We start from the raw sequence: 21,151 nt of genomic DNA, 5'->3' as shown, positions 1-21,151 counted from the left end.
TTAAGGTACAGCATTTCGACGAACTGAAATAATCTGTATTTGAACTGTAGCCTACTGTACTAGTACCTAAGCAGCCAGTTTGACATTAGGACTTGCTTGTCATTGTATTTTCATGTTTTTTTAAAGAAAGATGAACTTGTCCACATTGCTTGCCGAAAGGGCAGATCTGCTGGCACTAACAATGTCTCCTGATGTGGAAAAAACCCTCTCGCTAGGGACAGAGGTAGCAGATACAGCCAGGTAGCGCTTTGCTAACATGGCAACATAAGGATATTTGGTGTTTGTAATAGCTTTGGCTCGGTCTGAACTTTCTGCGAGTGGTGGCTTAAATGCTAGTGGGAGTTGGGTTTGCACTTCAGTCTTTTTTCTTTTGGTACCGGTGATATTCACGTTCGGGTGATGCCTTTTCAAGAGTGTGCAAGTTTGATGTATTGCCAGCCGCGTAACCAATGTTAGTTGAACAATGCCGACAAACAGCTTTGGTTCGGTCCACCTGTCTTTGTCCTTCATCCTTGTTCGTAACTGCGAAATCAAAATGTTCCCAAACCGGAGACTTCAATGATGCTGGAGGATTTACGAGCTAAACTTTATCTGCGTTCACCATTCATTTTTGACAGTTCCTCAAATGACTGACTACATCTGAACGCATCCCTCTGACCAGCTCTCATAGTATGCCTCTCATCCAATGAAATGACTTGCTCGCTCTATGACGCGTTGAACCCAATGTGAGGAAATTACTCTGAATGCTGCGACGCAGCACCTGAGATTACTTCCAAAAAGTTATTCACGTTCTCAATTTTTTACGTTTAACGTTATATTCGTTCGGTACACTTCGGTACACACCTGTACCGAACCGAAGGGCCCGTACCGAATAATTTCGTGTACCGTTACACCCCTACTGCTTATTAAAAGACACCTAAACAATTAGTGTCGCTATGCAACCGGGCGAGGCCACAAAGTATAGCGCAGCATTATGCATTTGTTTACATGCCCACCGGAACCCGGAGGCATTACCAACAGATCAATGCACAATCAACCCATAGCCTACAGGACATCTCTTTCTCCACATTAAGTGTTAGACATTAGAATTGACTATTCTTGTCTGTCACATACTCTTTTGTCTGTCATATAAGTGGCGCAACTGAAGCGGTATTGCGCTAAAGGGAAATTATTTTGACCGAAGAGATTTAGATTTGCCGGCTAACGGGAACTCTGACGTCGCCATTTTGTGTGCTTCGCGGATGCGCTCGGCTCCTCTCGACTGCTGCTCGGTCAGCTTCCGGATGAGGAGGCATTCGTTCGACCAATTTACAGTAGATAACATTACAAACATTTTTAACAGGGGCCATACTAGTGTAAATAATGTTTGTTTTGGCAGTTATAACTGAATGTAATGTTTTCTACTTTTTTACATCTGATGAAGGCAAGTGTCTTGACCAACAACTTAAGTGTTTCTTATAGCTATGCAGGGCATGCAAGCGAGCAAACACAAACAAGAACAAACAAACAAGTGAAATGAAGAATAAAATTGAAATTGTACAATATAATATTGTGGTGGTTCATCTTATAATTCAGTCTAGAGAATGCACCAGACAGCATCTAAGACCTGCACAAATCTAAATTGTCTAGGGGCCCCCCAAACCCTTCGTGCCATTTCGTCCGCGTGCATTTTTCAGGGCAATCTCTATTGGGCTCAGGGTTATCTGTAAATTAGCTTAGATGGCCCACAGGGCCATCTCCCAAAATCCTTAATGTCATGCACTGTAACAAAAAGTGTTTCTGAAATAAATTACATAACCCACCTTTAAGCAAGGCTGCTAATACTTCAATAATAAGATGTTACAGCTCATTGCTCCATTTTTGTCGGCCATCATTAAGTTATGAAGTGTGGGTTTACTTGCTGACACACATAATACACGTCAGGTCCAGCCCTTTAGGACCTGGTAAATCACCCCGACTTGACCGTGAGTGACTCGGCTTTTGACCTTCTGAGTCATAATGACCCCTGAGTGCAGCCATATGTCAAGGGCTTGGGCCTCTGCTCTTAAGCCCACCTCTCAATAAATGATGGGGCTGAAAGAAAAATAGTCTTTAAAGGCATGTTTACTTGGTGGGAGATGTTATAAATCAATATGTGTTCACACTTACTTGGCCATTAAGCTGATTCTGATTATGGATATCCGTCATTTTGAATCAGCCCATTTTACTATGTAAGGATTTCTCAGATGGACTATTGCCTCTTGCTTAACTGTTGCTCTTGTTATTTCCACCACCCCTCCTCCCATTTCCCAACAAACACACAATTCCCCAAATTATTTTTTAATGGCTTACAAGCAATAATTAAGGCAGATAAGCATGAGGGACATCTGACAAGTCTTTAAATGATAACTTCAAAGTACCCCTGCTGTGACATGTGAGGGCTGGCCTGGCATTGTATATGGATTGGACCAGATTCAAGCGAGGTTAATCCAAATTTGAACATTTTTAGTAAAAATAAATAAATGGGGAACCTTATTTTGCATGTCATAATAATCCATTCACCTCTAGGAAAAATACATATGAGATAGACCTTTTTTTATATCATTTTCAGCCTCTGGAATGAATAGCTGCCAATCAATCCTTGATGAAATACAGTAATATCATTTCACTTTGCTTTGCCAGATTCTTCTCAAAGTATTATGGGGTGGAAAAAAAACTCCTTCATCCAAAGAATAAATAAATACTATTATTAGTAAAATAGAGTCACATATAAATCAACCTAACCTAGGAGCAGGCAGGTCTGCAGTCTAGTCGGAATAAGAGCTGCATAAAGAATTCAGTTGGAGCAGCAGTCGTGTCATCAGGCCATGACTACCCAGTTGGTCAGGGAATTTAAATGCCAGGTGGGGGTCAGTAGAAGCACTAGCTGAATAATGTGGCACAAATGCATACACATGAGGGCCGAGTGTTGGTAAGAGGAACCACTGCTGTGGTCTGCTTGAGGAAGTGCACTTTGGGAATGCAAACCAAGCAGATGGAGCCTTCCCATTTGTGTGTTCTGCCACTGGTGACCCATTGGGAAATGCTTCCTTATTGAATCGAGGAGCATCAAACGCTTCATTGGAGCAGAGAAGTAAGTCTGCGCTACCCAATGAATGTTTGACCATTTTTTTTCATTACTTGAAATGGAAAATGTTGAAATAAAAAAGACCAAAGGAAGAGATGACAAGCGCATAGCCATTCCATTATGAACATTATTTAGAACAAAATATGACTCACATAATGTTTAAACTCTAGATCTCTTGATATCTTTGGGAATTGTGTCAATGATAAGGCTGAGTAATGAGGGTCAAAGGGCTTGCTGTTGCTAAAAGGCAGAGACTGGGACTGCACTATATCAGTTCTCCTGAGCAATGACTCATAGGATTAGTCCTCTGCTAACACACTGAAAGTGCAGGCAGCACAACTTTACATGTAAGGGTTCAATTATCTATCATAGAACCAAATGTACCCTAAACCAATGGGCACAAAACCTTGACCTATCGTTCATCATTTTAAAATGTTTTGTAATTTAAGGCTCTCATATGACAGTGATCATTTGTTTACTGTTACTCAATTTACTGTTTGATGGTCATCGCAGCCATTTCATTACCAGAAGGTGTCCTTGCTTTTTTTGTGTGACCTAAAAAGCACTCCCTACTTCTCCCTCCCTCGCTCTCACAAACACACACACACACACACACACACACACACACACACACACACACACACACACCACACACACACACACACACACACACACACACACACACACACACACACACACACACACACACACACACACACACACACACACACACACACACACACACACAAAACACACCGCCTGGCCCCAGGGCTCTCCGATATTAGACAGTGAGATGACATTGTGTGCTTGTGTGAGTGCAGTCAGCCGACATGTGCAGATGATGTGAAGTCAATAATGCATTATGAAAAAAAAAACGGATTTATGACCTTGATGAGCCCCCTAGAGCTTAATTAGGCCTTAAGGTTGATTTACATACAAGTGTACATGGAATTTGATGAGGCTGTGTTTTCATGCTGGTGCAGCGCATTTTCATTTTGTCTCTCGGCAACACTTGATGCTTATATTTGTTCAAAGTCTTCCGGATTAGAAAAGGGAAATTAGAAACCTTTCTTTCCTTTTTGACTGCCAGCCTTTGCTGGTGTCCATGTTGTTTCTCTAAACACAGTAAAATGATAACAGCAAAAAAAAACATGTATTTTATCTATGCAGGCGTATGTGTCTACAAGTGACAGTGGTAGATGAGGAATAGCGTTAATCTAAGAAACAGTCCCTTTAGAGAGGACATTTCTGCTTAAAGAAGCCCACTTTAACACCAAAGGAGCGATGCGTGTCTGTGTCCTGGGGAGTCTTTTTTCATTGCGTCTTTTCAAAGAGAAATGACAAGATATTTTTCAGAGTCATGTACCTCTGAAAGGGAAAGATGCTCCTGATAGCCCCCCTGCTGTTGCTATGGAAGTAGCGGAGATGTAAATGAACTGGAGTGAATTGGATGGAGAATACAAATGAGGCTGGAATGCTCGTTCCCCTGCTGCTCTTTGCCTCCTCTTCTCCCAATATCTCTCTTTTCCTGTCTCCCTCTCTCTGTGCGAGTAGGTTTCAAAGACCAAACATTTCTGAGTATTCCACATATTTTGACACTACATAGCTCGCAGCCCTGTTTCCTACAAAAAGAATATCAAAAAAGGCAATAAACTGCATTCTCAATGATGTATGCATGGAATTATTATGATAACAACATCACCAACTTATTTCTTAGGTCTAGTAAAAGCTCATGGTTTGTGTTAAGATAAGTATGTTTTTTGCATTAGCTCAAACATTGGCTTCATCCGATTATCATCCCATTTTCGAAACGTCCCAAAAATGTATTCCAGGATAAGTACATTTATTTTCAAATGTAATTGACAATGCAGTTTCAGTTTATGAAACATTTTTAGGAGACTAAACTGTTATGAGGGATGGGTGGATCTCCTTTTTATAGAATTTCCTTAAAAATGGTATTATATTAAACAAGACCACTATGGCTTGGTACACATTTTCAGTCTGGTAGCATTTATTGTGCTGATGGATATTGATGCAATACAAGAAACAGTAAAAACTATATTTGTTCCCCCTACAGCACAACTGTGGGTTCTCACTAATCATCTCTGATACAACATGAGCTAATAAAATATGTCACTTCAGTGTAATCTGTTCCACAGAAGTCATAGTTTTAACATCAGTTGTCCAAGCGTTTAATACTCTACAGATGTTATGGTCTGAATTACAGAGGAGGAAAAACCTCTACATAAGTGACTGTCGATTGCTGTTAGCCATGCCCAACAATGACATCAGCTTTCATCACACAGTGGAAAAAATAGAAACACAGTTTTGAGTTAATGTTAGGAAATTCAAAAGAATAATATATTTCGAACCCATAGTGTAATTCTTTTGCAGAACGGCCACACAAAGTCAGCAGTCTACCTCATACCCTGCTGTTTGCAGGATATATGCAATATTTTCTTTCTTCTCCTCTTCTTGTGTGGACCTGACTTTTGAAGAATACATGCTATTGTAAAGGATATCTCTGGATTATAGAATCAGCCCTGTTGGTAGAGTCTTGACTCAAAGGTTTCTTTTCCTTCACAGACTTCCTTTGCTTGTACCATAGAGAGGAGGGGGTAAGGGGTGGGGTGGCAGAACCTGGAGGACTCAAGCTGCGTTTCCTGTGGCTCCTAGCTAATGCTATAGGCCACACTTTTCTTTCACCCCAAATCCCCCTAGCAAGCGACCTTGTCGGCTCAGGACTGCAGAATAATGGCGGGCCAGGCAGAAATGCTAGCTCATTTACAAGCAGCTGGTTAGTTCTCATCAGCAAAGGAAAATCAAAGGGGCCGCGTTAACGTTAGGCGACAACCATCCGGAGCATCCCTGTCACATTTCTCATTGGCTCACCGACAGAAAAATTATCTGGTTTCACATCAAAATAATCTGGAGACCTCTTTTGTGCTCCGGCCACAATGATGGCAGCCTGAGTGGCTGAATGGGCCTTTTGATCAACCTCTGCTATGCCCCTGGACTCACTCTTGAAGCATGTGTAATTCAAGTTTCAAAGGGTCATTTTGATAAATAAAAAAAACATTTACTGGAGGCAAGATAGTCCTGATGAAAAACTGAAAAGTTTATTTGTATTCATGCCGCATAAACAGCAATAGGAAAAAGTGGGATGCGTCTTGTTGAGAAAGATTCAAGTTTTTTGCCCTCATTAAACATATGGCTGCATTTTATCAGTGTGTACTCAACATGTTCTCTATGTCTGTTGTCCCTTTGGGTTTGATCATGGTAATGTCTAGTTTCAAGGGACTACATGGGAGAGGGTCTCTGCATGGCTGATGAAAATCCTAATGACACCTCGTTTGTGTGAAATAGGAAGACATTTTGTTCATTAACTCTGCTTCAGTGACACTCATATCCTACCAGATGGTCACTTTCCAATTGATTTGGCTCATCTGCGGGGAAAAAAATGAATTAAAACATTACAGCACCAAAGAGACGGAGCATAATGGATCCACTTTACATACTGGAGTTTCATGCGGTTCTTCAGCTGCAGATTCTGTACGGGTTTAATGTAATCGCAAAGGTTACACATGGTAGTAAATGCCATTCTGGGAAGCTTTAAATTGAGGATCCTCATTGGTGTAATAAAGTGCTATAACCCATGAAAATAGAGGTCCTGTGCACCAATCAATGTCAATTACTATCATGTACAATAAGCATGTGTCAAAAGGTTGAGTGATCATGTGCTTTCGAGACACTAAGCAGCTGCTTCCTAACGCACAGAAAAGTGTCTCTAATTCTAATTTCAACGTGTTGTTAAAATGTAATTTCTGTATGTGGGTGGAAAGAAAGAATAGTTAGGATTGTGCAATGGCACTGTCCATTGCTCCGCTAAATGCTTGCTACTTAGAAGATGAAGAGGAATTGAAATGCTTTTGTTGTGGTGGTGGGTGGGGATGGGTGACCAGAATGCGTGATTAGTATTGGCTTGGCCATGATAAGGATCTGACCAGAAATGTCTCTGGTGCATGATGTTGCCATGGTCACACAATGAGCTTCCCACATAATATTGTATTGACGATGCCTTGATCCTTTTGCTCCCTGGCGTTTAATTAGTGTAGAGAATGTAAAACTCCTCCTTTTCAGGTGTTCGATTGATAAGCATCGCTCCTTTAAGCCCTTGTCATTGGTTCGGATGCACGATCAAAGAGTAAAGGCATATCAAAGCTAGTGAAATAACATCTCATATTTCAAGGAGGTCTGAAATGTTCGCTACAGAGGAGAGGAGGGTGCCGAGTTTCCCTTTGAATCTGTGTGTATGTGTGTGACAAACACAAGTAAAGATTCCTCTCAGTCATGCGGCTCTGTTTTTGCACAGATTCACCAGTGGTGCGCGCCATTTTGTTTGCTCAGAAACACGCTAGCAGCGTTTCTCAAAGTGTGGGGCGCGCCCCACTGGTGAGGCGCAGAGATGTGATTGGTGGGTCGCGTAAAAAAAAAAATATAAAAAAATGTAAATGATTTTTTTTCTTTTTTTTTCACACTGGTGGAATATCAAAACAACGGCCCGACCGGGGTGCAAAACGCATCAATGAAAGCGACCCTCTACCACACAAAACAACACCTGTAGATAACCCAATTTGTGTTCTTTGAAATTGAAAAGTATATTACATTGTGTTTGTTACTTTCGTTGCAGTTGTATGTCTTAAGTGTCATTTGGCATGCTTTTATTTTGAAGGCGAGTTTACGCTGTTGACAGTTGTTGTTGCTATGGAAACAAGAAACGTTTCACAGCGGGCGGAACTTGTCATAAAGTCCGCGATAATAAAGCCCACCCATTTAGAGGGAAGATATGATTGGTCAATTGTACTGTCATTTGACATTACTCTCTCGTTCAGTTACTATAGCTGGCCCTCTGTGAATTCATAGCTGGACGTCCAATCAGCTTCTGTCTTCACAGACTCGCAGAGAGGAGCTTCTTTCATTTAACCCTTCACATTCAAACAGAAACTGAATAGGCAGATTTAAAGGATTTATTTATTTGGAAATGTTATTTTAAATACAATTTAATCAAGTTATTTTTGGTAAAACTAATGACAAATATTACTAAAAACATATTTAAAAAAATATATAATTTGTTTTAATGTTTTTAAATATTATTTTGTGGAATATCTTAGGCCCTCAGAGACAGGCTCGCCGCTCGCCACTGGTAAAAATCTCTCATACACACATGTGAAAGGCTCTCACAGACACACACACAACAGCGTTGCAGTCGGGAAGAAAAGCAATGTGGAGCGAGAGAGCGAGAGAGCAAGAGAGAGAGCACACCTTTATCTATTTAATAAAGTTGTAAAAAAATAAAGTAAGAAATCATTCCAATGTGTACTATAGGACAGTAAAAAGTTTAAAAGGGGAGGGATTAGTCAAATATGCATAAATAAAAAGAAAGAATGCTAACTAGGTAACATAAGATAAGAATAAACAAGTTTAAATGATTTGTTGTGATCATATTCTAAAGATGTTTGGATTATTGAAAAGTATACAGCTCCCTTTCATCTGAGTGTTGAGAGCTGTATCCATAAATTTATGTTGGGCTCAAAGTAGGGCTGCTCGATTATGGCAAAAATCATAATCTCGATTATTTGGGTCAATAATTGATATCACGATTATTAAAAACGATTAACCATTTACTTTGAAAAACATCAATTTATTGAAAATAATTTGAAAAGTATGTTTTTAACAGTTGATTACCCTGAACTTTAAGTATAATTCAACTGAAAACCCTATTTAAAAAATAAATAAAATAGTTTTATTCCGATTATGTTGTTTTCATAATCGTTGCAAGCCAAAATCGTAATTGCGATTAAAATACGATTAATTGAGCAGCCCTAGCTCAAAGTGCACCAGATTGATGCATTTAACTTCAACATTTAAAAAAAATCTTCCTGGGGGTGCATGCCCCCGGACCCAGAGGATGTGACGTCCACCACCAAATAAAGCAGGTTAAAATAATTAAATTGCATACATTTTATTTTAGTAAACACTGACAACGGGTCCCACAGACCCAAACAGCACTCAAAGGTTAAAGGTAGCATATAATAATGTTAAAATGTGCTAAATATATACACTGCAAAAAAACTAAAAAGAGGAGTAAAAGTAGCTCACGACTTGTTTAAATTTTTGAAATAAAAAGGTTGGAGACCCCTGTTATAGAACGATACATTTGACAATTGTAAGCTTGGCCTACCATTTTATTGGAGCGATGAGGAACAGGTGGGGCTTGAAAAGGCCCACCTGTTCAAAGTGGGGAATGACAGAAAAAGTTTGAGAACCACTGCGCTATATATAGCAACAAGTGATCATCAGAACGGGTGCAAAGGAAAAGTGATGTTCCATATTTTAATATCCATCTCTTATTGATACTCTTGGCATGGTTGACTTTTACCGTATTGAAAGTAAATAATTTTCATATCATGCATTCATTTAATAATTATGCTAATAACCTCATGAGAAAAATAATGATTACTTTTCTGGCTCATTTGAATAATTAATTAATTGTGTTAAGTGAGACAGTAAGTATTGTATTTTGTTTGTGTGGGATTTACTGTGATCACATTATTCTCTTGTAATTGCAATGCCTTGTCGTGCCAAAAAATGATCAATGGTGTTTTTGTGTCTTCATAATGTCTGTATGAAAACTGAGGAAGAGGATTTATATGAAGTTGTCACATTAACAATCCATTATATAACACAGAAAAACGTATACAAAAAATCATTATAGCAGGAGCTGATTTAGATTTGTCAGTGTTGCAGTATCAACTATGTTTGCCTTTTGCCTGTTTAACTAATGGATACTTCTGAATATAAATGCTGTGGTGGAAATGATGTAGCTGGGTCACACAACCACAGTGTAGAGAAGATATTTTCTGAGGAATCTCCAAAATTAAATAAATAATTGTACAAAACATGGTGAAAACACCAAAACATTGCTGACTTAATTGTAACCATTAACTTGAAGCCGTTGTTTGCTGAAATATTGGGTGTCCTTTATAGATTTGTCCTTGTCACTCATTTACTGTACCATGGACCAAAAATACCATCCGACACCAGAGTGAAAAGTAGTCCAGCCTCGGGTCTAATCAACGGGGAGAGGCTTTTTGAGGTTGTTTACGAGTGTGCTTTGGTCCATGATGCACCCAACCAGCTGGCTAATAAAGTGTGCTTAGATGACAGCAATTTAGTTTGATTTCCAGAGATTTGAACACAAAAATGCACCGTTATTACAGGGCCTGTCACGGACATGGTTGAAAAGTTGCTTAGTGCATTTCAGTATCCTTCAGTACACATTTATCTCCTCATTGCACCAGTCTGTTTTCCTACTCAAGCAGAGAGACTGCATTCATTCTAAATCTTTAAACCAGAAGCTGAGATTGTGAAGGCTCTGCCGAGGAATTTAAGTGTTATAACAGTGTTCCTGGGACGCAGAGCATCAGGGGGTTCGGCTGCGGATCTGGAGATCAAACTCGGAGGTCTTGCATATGGGCAAAGAACCAGTTTACTTCCAGCCTCAAAATAGGCCAGTGCAGGGTAATGTATCCCACCCAGTCATACGTAACTGCTGCACAATTGATCCATGTAGTGTATTTGACCTCTATAGCAGTACAACAAAGGATTCAGTCAATTTAATAGAAATAAATGCACGGTTTGTTTAAGAAAATAGATATATTTAAATGTACATTCATTGGTGGGATGTATTATGTGTATTTATTTCGCTTGTGCATTTGATAGCTATTTCAATTATTAAAATTGTATTTTTTCACTATACAATGATATGAGTATTACAAATGTTGCTGTGCCATGGATTAATGTTTTACATAGGTTGTTATAGTTACTTCCTAAACAACATATTGCTCACTTTTGAAGGAGCTTTGCTGAAGTGCATTGACATCAACTCAAGATTGGCTGTCAAGTCTTGTTCCAAACATGTGGGGTTTTTATATTTCTCCTCCTGGTTTTTTTCTCTCAAGACAACATCTTTGATACATTGTGTATCACCTTAAGCGTTTCTTTTTGACTCTAGAGGGAATAGTTGCAAAAAAAATGAAATATGGCTGAAATCTATCATATGTGAAAGCCTTTATCTTTTCATGCCTATTGGTCACAAGTTTCCTGTCAACAAGAACAAATAGAGAAAAAATCAAAACTTTTTAGAGTGTTGTAAGCTCTCAGACAAATGAAGTCTTATGGAGGTTAAATAGGCAAGCTGCCCTCCTCTATGCAGATATATCCTTTGTTCACCCTGAGAGTAAAATGTTTGCCTGATTGGTCCACAAAACGGAGGCTCATGCAATACAAGCTGACATTTATCTTCCTTTATAAAATGCCACAGTAGTATTTCCTGACGAGGGATACAATACAGAATGCTAATCTAGTGCCATTATAGCATAACATTTAATCAGACTAAGATAATTATAGTGGTAGTTAATTGATGAAGCGTCCAACAGGGGAAAATAAACCTGGCCTTGTTAGGTCGATTTATCAGAGCTGGAGTCAGAAGCTTTAAGTAAACCGTTGTCACACTGAGTGTCTCACAACATGGCAAATATTTTTTTTTAAAAAAGCTTTGTAATTGGAAAAAATGGATCAGTTTGACTTTTCCAGGTGCCAAACAAATTAGTGCACAAGAAGTAGGGTAAATATTTTATGTTCTTCGTTGTCCTGCAAGAACTAAACCTCATTCTGGACATAGAGGCTTTTGAGCATGTTTAAAAAGCTGTATTTTAGTAGGGATGCACCGAATATTCGGCCACCGAAAATTATCGGCCGAAAATGGATAAAAAGGCCCTTTCGGCTTTCGGCCGAAAGTAACCTAACGTTGATAACCTAACGTGTTGTTGTGATGACGTAATAAAGACGCGGCGACCATGCTCGCGGCTGGCTCACAGGGGGGGGAACATTGACCTTTGTCATCGAGATTGCCTTGAGCCTTTAACAAATCGTATTAAATAATCTGATGACAGACTGTAAACAGAATAGCTGAAATTTTAACAAACTAAATAACTCAGTTTCCTCTAATCATTAACCCATGTTTGTATAATGTAGTTAACTCCGTGTGTTGCTGCTAGCATACATAACACCTGACGTGGAAACGTTACTCGTGGATGGGGCTACAGAGCTGCTAGAAAGATGGTCGAACCCGGTACATTCCTCCGTCTGCATGCGGTGCACTTTTGCTAAATGTTTAGACAAATTGCTCGTGCTTACATGCTAAACTCTTATTGCACTTATGGTAACAAGTATTCTCCACATCGAGACGGGTAAAGTTTAACCACACCTCGGAGCGCGTTCTCTCCGCCATCTCCGCAGTGTGCTCCGCTGCATGTAGCAGCTGCGTGTGTGTAAACTGCCCCGCCCCCTCGCACACAGACGGGGGAGAGAGATCTCGTCTGATCGAAAATACATCATAGACGCATTTGTTGTCTTTGCATATTAGAAACGAGTTGGCGACACTAAGACTGCGATATAATGTTTTTTAGCAATAATACATGACATATATAAATGTACTGTATGCATTCAAAAGTGCTGAATAAATGTTTTATGGACCCATAATAGTGATTATTATTTAAGTTAAGTTTTGCCATAATCATGTCTATTTCCATAATCAGGTAGCTGAACAACATTGGTAAAAAATGTATACATTATATATATATATAATGTATACATTTTTTACCAATGTATATATATATATATATTTCTATTAATCATTTTCGGCCTTTCGGCATTCGGTTTTCGGCCAACTGTTTCCTATTTTCGGTATCGGTTTCGGCCAAGAATTTCCCATTCGGTGCACCCCTATTTTATGTATGTAGTTGACACACTCCGAACTCTCAATATCCCGCCCTTCGATTGTCAGCACTGCAAGCTAAGTGGATTGAATTGCAGTCATGTTGAACAGATGCTTGCTGTATTTTTTCATTTATGGTGGAGAAATTAGCTTTTCAAGATAACCACAAGTCTCTAGTGATGTGCTGTGTGGTCCCTTACTGATATGAAACACAGGACAAATGACACAACTGGGGTGGCAGATTGTTTACAAAAATAAATAAATAAGCACAAAATGAATTCTTAATGAAGTTCTATATTTTTCTCCCCATCACAGCAGCTGTTGGGTTTTCTTATTAGTGTTTTGTCAGTGTGCTTACTGTACATAAACGGTCGTAAGGGGTTACAATGCTCCAGACATTTTAGCCGACAAACTAGACTTTAATGACAATTATCGATTTTTTCGCAGGGATGACATACTAACACCATTAGCTCACTGGTGCGGTTGAGATCTGAAATGTTCACTCAATATACTGATGTATGTCAGGCTGGTGGTCCAATCCAAGGTTCACCATCCTCATATCAGCGTTAGTCATCTTGCTAGTAACAGCCTTTTAAATAAAAAGGGTGGCACATGCACAAAATGCTGCTTTTTAGATATATCTGGCAAATCCAGCTCTGATATCCTGTGTCTTCTCTCTTTCATGCCGTCTTTCTCTGTGTCAGCTCAACCACACAGCTCCCTTCGATTTGCCCTGATAGAGCTCTTTCTCTCTCTTCTCCCTCAGGGTTTATCCGAGCCGCCCTGCCATTTGGCTTAGTACGGAGAGAGCTGTCTTGTGAGGGTTACCCCATCGATCTGCGGTGTCCAGGAAGTGATGTCATAATGATCGAAAGTGCCAACTATGGCCGAACGGACGACAAGATCTGCGACGCTGACCCTTTCCAGATGGAGAACATCAACTGCTATCTTCCAGATGCCTTCAAGATCATGTCACAAAGGTAAAACTGCTGACATCTCAGTGCTGTACCAAAACAGTATCACAAAATGAGGCATCTGCCAAACTTACAGGACTCTGAGAAAATAATTGACGGGGCTAAACACTTAGTTTCCTAGTTGCCCTGAGCAACCGTATACGGACTGCTGTCAACCATTTCATTTTGTCTGGTTGCCCCTGTTGCCCATCTATCTTTCATTCTCTTAAAAAATCCTCCACATTTCTTGCCTTTGGAGTCAAATCTTCCTGCCAAGGAGAATAACACGGCTGCAGCTGGATTGATTTACTCCATCGAATATAACAAAAGGGAAAAAAAGGAAAAAGCAACAGTAGGCTGTCAGCATCCATAACCTAGAAGACATTAATGTTAGTACGCACTGAGATAGCTCAACATGAGAGAATTAGCAACTGTTTTTGAGTAGAGCATTTTTTTTTTTTTTTAAAGAAATCAGAGTCAAAGACCAAAGCACTAAACTGACAATGGACATTAAATTCACATTTCAAAAGATGAACATAACAAATTAACCTTTCAACAACATTCACTACAACTAAAAGCTATTTTCATTATTTCACTATTTGACATGACTGCAGATCGGATCCAACTTGCTGGAGGTACTGTAATTATTCTGCCCACTGTAATTTACTCTGTTGAATACATTACCTGACAAAAGTCCAATCTAGATGGAGTATGCTAACATTAGTCTATCACTGTTTGACTTACTACTGCAGCTGGGCCACTTGCTCTTAGCAGAATCCATTTCATGTGCGTGTGGTGTGTTAGAGTAACAGTGTGTGTGCTTTGTGTATCTGTAACACAAAAGAGATAGAGACCGAAAAAAGAGTTTATGTTACGTGAAATATGTTAACAATTGTTTTAGTTATGAATTCAATCATAAATGATTATAACACAGCAGGCATCCTCTCAACTCTGGCCACCAAAAACGGATGGCTGTTGTCCATCTGCACAAACAAACCCTCCTTTTATAGAAAGTTTACTTATCGTGGTGATGTTGAAAGGATAGTTGGCAACTGCTATAGCTTTTATAGATTAGATGATCAAAAGCTCAGGAATACATTGTAGGCATTGTCTTGTTTAATTCATCACATAAAAAAAAATAAAAAATGTATTGAACATCAAATTCAATGAGAGTATTTACCTAAATCTGCCTTTTTTAGAGCCAAATGTGATTTATTATTATTCGGGGCATGTGTGGTAAAAATAACAAACAATTTAAATGAAATGCTTAAGGTAGGTACCATCTTAAGTAGTTATACTTTTACTCCACTAAATAGATACTAGATTTTACTTTTTAAAGCATGACACTTTTTTTTTAACTGTTACAAATGTAAAATATTCAAAACTTGCTCCAGCTCAAGCAACTACAACATTAAAGGACTTCTTAGATGCATATACAAAAATCATAATTTAATTGAATAACTGAATATAAATTGGCAGACTGATTTCTAGAGTTTTGCAAGCGATAACAAACTTTAATAAGTGTTTATTGCTCCATCATTTAAGTAAATTATTGTAATACTGTTTTCACTACTGGCTTTCCATGACTTGAAGGATACTTATGTTCTACTTTGGTAAATCCTGTTGGTCAGATTAAGGGCAGGCTCTTGGCAGCCCAGATTTAAGGATTGATCACTGACCACAGAAATGGCCCATATTTTAAAGCTGCTGTCTCTGTAGCTAGCACTCATGTGCAAAGACGGATGATTGATGGTGGAATTGGAAAACAAACCCACGGAGGTGCATGGATTTGCGCGCATGCCTGCAACTCAGTAGGGTTCCACTGGTCACACCGTATACATGAGACCTTAAACACGAGAACAGTTGTCACATAGGGATGCCATCTGAGCCAAAGTGCACGGGATGGAATGACATACGAGTTCCACAGAGAGAGAAATTGGTCGGTATGAGACCGTCAGCAACTCTGGGAAGCCGCCTTGGGAAATAAAAAGAAATAATGAAATAAAACAGTAAAGCCCCTTGTATTCAGGGGGTTTGTTGCCAAGCCCTATTTGATAAAGTCAGATAGCTGACTCACATTGTCTGTCTTGAAAGGCTGCAGCCCTCCTGCTCTCCGCTTGTGGCCCTGTGTATTAAGCTGCCCTCGGCCTCGCTCGTACAGAAACAGCCCACTGAAGCACAAATAGTGATCCAGCAGGAGCCACCTGACAACAGGCTCGTAGAAACACTCTCCACCAGCGCCCGCAGAGGACGGCTGTTCATACTCCGGCTCATTCCTCATATGCATATCCTGAGTGTGCCAGAGGCCGTACATCAGATGTTTTTCTAAATGTGATTTTAGCATTTCAATGCCACTGCTGAGCTATTGTACTTGGAGAAAAAATTGAAATATGTGTTTGACGAAAAAGTCCTGTGATACAAAAGGTCCCTGTCAGGTGTGTGGGTTCAAAAATCACGCAAAAGAAACCTCATGAGTGACACAAAAAAGGCCATCAAATGTTAAAAAGTGGCAGGTTTATATTTACATAGAGTGGTATACATAGATAACTTCTTTGTCAGTGTGAAAGTTATTCTGAGGGATGTCAACATGGACCGCATATGTTTTTATTTAGCTGAAATTAAGCCATACATTTTCAAATTAAGGTGCAATTAAAAATGATTTTCTTACCCCTTTAGCTCACACACCCGGTGTTATTGTCCACCATATTAAAAAAATTAAATAATAATTTATCCAAATTCTTCAATTACATTTTCTAAAATAATTACTTTTGTAAAACTAAATATAACATGTTCTCATCTAAGATAGTTCCCCACAATTGTAACCAATCATATCTTGACACCCATCGATTGACCCTTCTTGAAACTGTACACTGCTAAGATAGACCGTATAACTGGGGAATCAGTGTCGAAGACCTACATTCATATGTAGGTATTTAAAAAAACAGTGTTTGGGTCATCAGAAAGTTTATTGTCATGGAAATAGATTCAAGGACAGCTTTACAAACGACCAAGATTGCATGTGGGACTAATTACTGATTTGATTTTCTATCTCTTAATTTATTTATAGGAATAGACTAAACAAGGAAGGAAATATAATACCTTTGCTGTCAAAAAGAATTATCCTCAAATGAGAAAGTGGTGATTTATTTCCCTATTTGGATCGTAATGTTTGTTTCAAGGCCCTTTCCTTCTCCACAAGTCAAAACTCCGCTGTGCGCCCTTGATTCTGCTGAGGTAATCCTGCTGAAATGTTCCATATATGGAGCAACATACCGCACACACTCTGTATGGAGACAAAAAAACATTTCGTACTGTACATTCTCTATCAAGAAAGGAAAGAAGAACTACAATTATTTGTTGCCGTAATTACCCTGGCCTACTAGTTTAAGTGTGTGGGAAAAATCGCATTAGCATTTATGTGGAAAACTGTGTTCACTTTTAAACATCCAAAATGAATGTGATCCTGAAGTGTGGAGAATTGGATTGAGGCTTCACTGAGTTTGATAGATCCCGTTGGCACTCCAAGTTGTTTGTATATCTTGCTGGCATATTATATTCATGAGCACAATGATTTTATGAAAATAGCCGTAGGACAGTTGTGGCTCAATTAGAACGTTCAGCTGCAAGCAATTAGTCGACTCAAGTGGCTGATAATCTGTACAGGAATTTTTCACGTGGACACCTCCCCGGCAGATGTGAAACTGCATGGCAGTACAGTTTGAAATAATTAATTCATTGATAATAATATTCAGCGTGGTGATTTCTTAATGTTGTCGTCTTTTCAAGATTTCAGTTGTTTAATTATTACATTTAATCATCTGCGCTGAAGATAATGATAATGATCGCCACCACAACACATTATTGCCACACAGACAACATCTTCTAGATTGGAATTTAAATGTATCTGAACATTATTTAGTGATACATTATGTTTTACTTGCAGTGAGCATCTGGTGCTTACTTGTTATTAAAATCGGGCCAGTCCTTATCAGAGAAACTTAATGTAGAAAAGATGACAATGTCACATCTTGGCAAATCAGTGTCACAAAAAGAACATATGATGAAATGGAGTATGAATAAGTGGCTTTCATCTATGGATTTCTCCTTGAGTAATGAGCTTACTTGTCAGTATTCGATAACAAGGACATTGATTGCTGTAACATAACATGGCTGGGTCCTGCCGTGCCTGTGGATCATGGGTTTCAGAGGAGCGTATCATTGACAAGAATGATCAAAGCAGAAAGCTCTCAAACACACGATGTGAAATTCATTAGTGGGATTAGAGGACAGCTAGTTGGTTAATAATTATCATTAAAACGATCATTACCATTCAACATTGGCTATTTGGAAGTTTGTATTTTTTAATGATGTCATCAGCTTCAATGTGACAGATCTTTACAAACATTAAGTTAATAGGGTTGTTAACAGCTGACTTGTAATGTTGAAATTATCCAGTAATATTAACATGTAATTGTCAATAGATGTGCGGCGGTTCTGGAGACTAAGTGATGCTGCTCACACTATTTATATCAGTGACAGGACTGCTGGGGAGGCTCTCCGAGGAGCTCCATCGCTGCCGCCTGACAGCACGTCGCCTTGTTCTTCCCCTCCTTACACACTGTGTGAGTGTGTATTTAAAGCGCAGTAGATTAAGATTTCATAAAGATCCAGATTAAGTTAGGGGTGTACACAAATTCATGAGCCATGAAACGGCTCTCTGGTCTAGATTTAAATTGGTGATGATGTGCGTAATTTAAAAAGTGTATAAACCCTCATCAGTGATTCTCATTAGCCAAACTACTGCTTACACCAAAATAACACTTGGAATTAATTGATTAAATGTAAAAAAATTAAATAAATAAAGAGACATTTATTAAGGTAGGCTTACCTACAAACATGTTACAGTATATCATATCATATTTACATGCCAATATTGTTAATAAATATTCCCGTTTATAATGTTAACAATCATACCTGGCCCATATTTCCCCCAATAAAACATACATGCCTGGGTATTTTATCCATAAGTTGTATATCTACCATTATCATAATATAAAGTGTCATGTAACCTGACCACCCCTATTTGACAACAATTAAAGTATAGATAATATCTATGGTTGCAATGTTTTTAAATTGTACCCTTTAAAACTTGAAAGATGGATACATCGAAATGTTGGTATTTCAGTGTGTTAAAAAAGATTACATACAGTGCCAGTATAAAGTATATCCCTCTACACGTTTTTATCATTTATGAATTTAATATTTGTATACAAGTATTCACCTTTTTCATATCCGTTACAATAGACTTAAGCAGCCATTTCAGTCTCATGTCTCAATCAGCTTTGCTCATCTAGACATTTCTTTGTCATTCTTCTCAGTTAAACTGCTACAGGACTGTCGGGTTATAGCGGGGGGGATTCATGAGTGAACAGCCCTTTTCGAGTCCAGCCACAAAGTCTTGATCTGGGCTGTGACTCGGCCGCTCCAGGACATGATCATTGTTGTTTTTAAGCCATTCTTCTGTAGCTTTGGCTTTATGCGTGGGAGTGCTAGCAGCGTCTTGTAAAGGTCACATTTGGACCTGCAAAAATGTCACAATAGTATTTCCATTGACTTTAGTGGCATAGCAATATACCTTTGCTGGATTGAAAATCAATAGGTGAGATGGACGGATGTGAGTCAGACAGCCATCCTCCTGAGTCTGTAAGAGCCCCGTTGTCAGCTCCAGTAAATATAGCATAAACACAGACATATGACAGTAATTACAAGATTCTGGGATGTCTTACCCGGATATTGGGTCAGACCTTAAGTTAAAAGCAGGATAATAATGGATCATTTCTAAAGACCCGTTTCCTGAAAACATTATTGGGCCACCCCGTTAGATAGTAAATGGTCAAAATAAACTGATATTAGAGGTGTGTGTGTGTGTGTGTGTGTGTGTGTGTGTGTGTGTGTGTGTGTGTGTGTGTGTGTGTGTGTGTGTGTGTGTGTGTGTGTGTGTGTGTGTGTGTGTGTGTGTGTGTGTGTGTGTGTGTGTGTGTGTGTGTGTGTGTGTGTGTGTGTGTGTGTGTGTGTGTGTGCGTGTGTGCGTCTGGAAATGATTTAATTTTTCAATGGCCTGTCTGCTGTCAACAGGCTTGCCTCTTGAGCGAGATGTCTGCCTTGATAATTGTGGCATGAACCTCATCAGCATTTCAGATGAAATGGAGCTAGACGGGTCACTTTGAGTTTAAGAGACGCTAATTTGATTGAAATTCAAACTGGGAGCACCAGGAAGTAGATTGTGCCTTTTTCTGTAATGTGCTCCCTTCACTCATGTCACTTTTCTCCTCTAGTTACACAGCAATTGTCTTCGCTGCTTATTCTTTTTTTTATATTCTGAATTACAAGTGGCTGCTTAGGCTTCCTGAAAGCTATTGTGTTGAGGGATAGAAAATTGAGCAGTGTGGGCAAAACTATCTAGGATACGACAATTACATTTCTTGCCCTTAGTCTAAACTGGCCGTGTCACATGAGCAACAGATGCCGTTTAACATCACGAGGGACTTGCATGACTGTCTGTACAGGTTCTATTTAAAAGACAACACTATTCAATGTTTTTTCCTTCGGACATACATATGCGTGTGTGATTAAGTAAGTAAGCCTTTTGCTTACAAAAAAATAGTTTAATTATATTATAGGGATATTTGAAATGGTAACATGTTTATATTGGAAAATCGTGACCAAGATGTGTACTGAGCATTTTACATAAAAAAAGGAAGATATGTCTTTATTTTCAGTGTGTTTGCTTCAATTCAATTCAATTCAAAACCTTTATTTATCCAGGTAAAATCCCATTGAGATCAATGATCTCTTTTTCAAGGGAGACCTGCAGCAGTAGGTTCCACAAGAAGACATAAACAACAGAACAACAAAAGGATATCATACAGCAAAATGTACAGGGATTACAATTTACATATTTAACCACAAGTACAGGTACCAACAGCATCTGATTTTGTAGCATCCAACCGAGCTTTAAAAACATGTAGTGATACTAGCTTGGTAATTTTCCATTCTTTTTGCAGACTGTTCCATGTTAGTGGAGCTGCACATCTGAAAGCTTTCTTCCCTAAGACAGTCCTAGCACTTGGCACATTTAATAAAACCACAGCATGCGATCTCAGGCAATAAGTACTTTCAATTCGCAGAGAGATCAGGGAGCAGATATAAGATGGTAGTTTATCCAACATGGCTTTGTAAATGAAAAAGTACCAG

At 39.0% G+C, this 21,151-nt stretch overlaps 1 protein-coding gene across 27 annotated transcripts in view; it reads left to right on the top strand.

Moving 5' to 3' along the window:
• Positions 1 to 21,151, top strand: part of adgrl2a (adhesion G protein-coupled receptor L2a) — a 245,846-nt gene that overhangs the window by 177,488 nt on the left and 47,207 nt on the right. For all 27 annotated transcript variants that reach the window (XM_034229901.1, XM_034229902.1, XM_034229900.1 and 24 more), the window contains one exon: positions 13,711 to 13,924. In XM_034229901.1, the coding sequence (XP_034085792.1) occupies positions 13,711 to 13,924 (214 nt within the window). The remainder of the gene's footprint in view (positions 1 to 13,710; positions 13,925 to 21,151) is intronic.

This window comes from Gymnodraco acuticeps, unplaced genomic scaffold (genome assembly GCF_902827175.1).
Source record: "Gymnodraco acuticeps unplaced genomic scaffold, fGymAcu1.1, whole genome shotgun sequence".
Classification (NCBI taxonomy): Eukaryota; Metazoa; Chordata; class Actinopteri; order Perciformes; family Bathydraconidae; genus Gymnodraco; species Gymnodraco acuticeps.
This window is presented reverse-complemented; position numbering and strand designations above follow the sequence as displayed.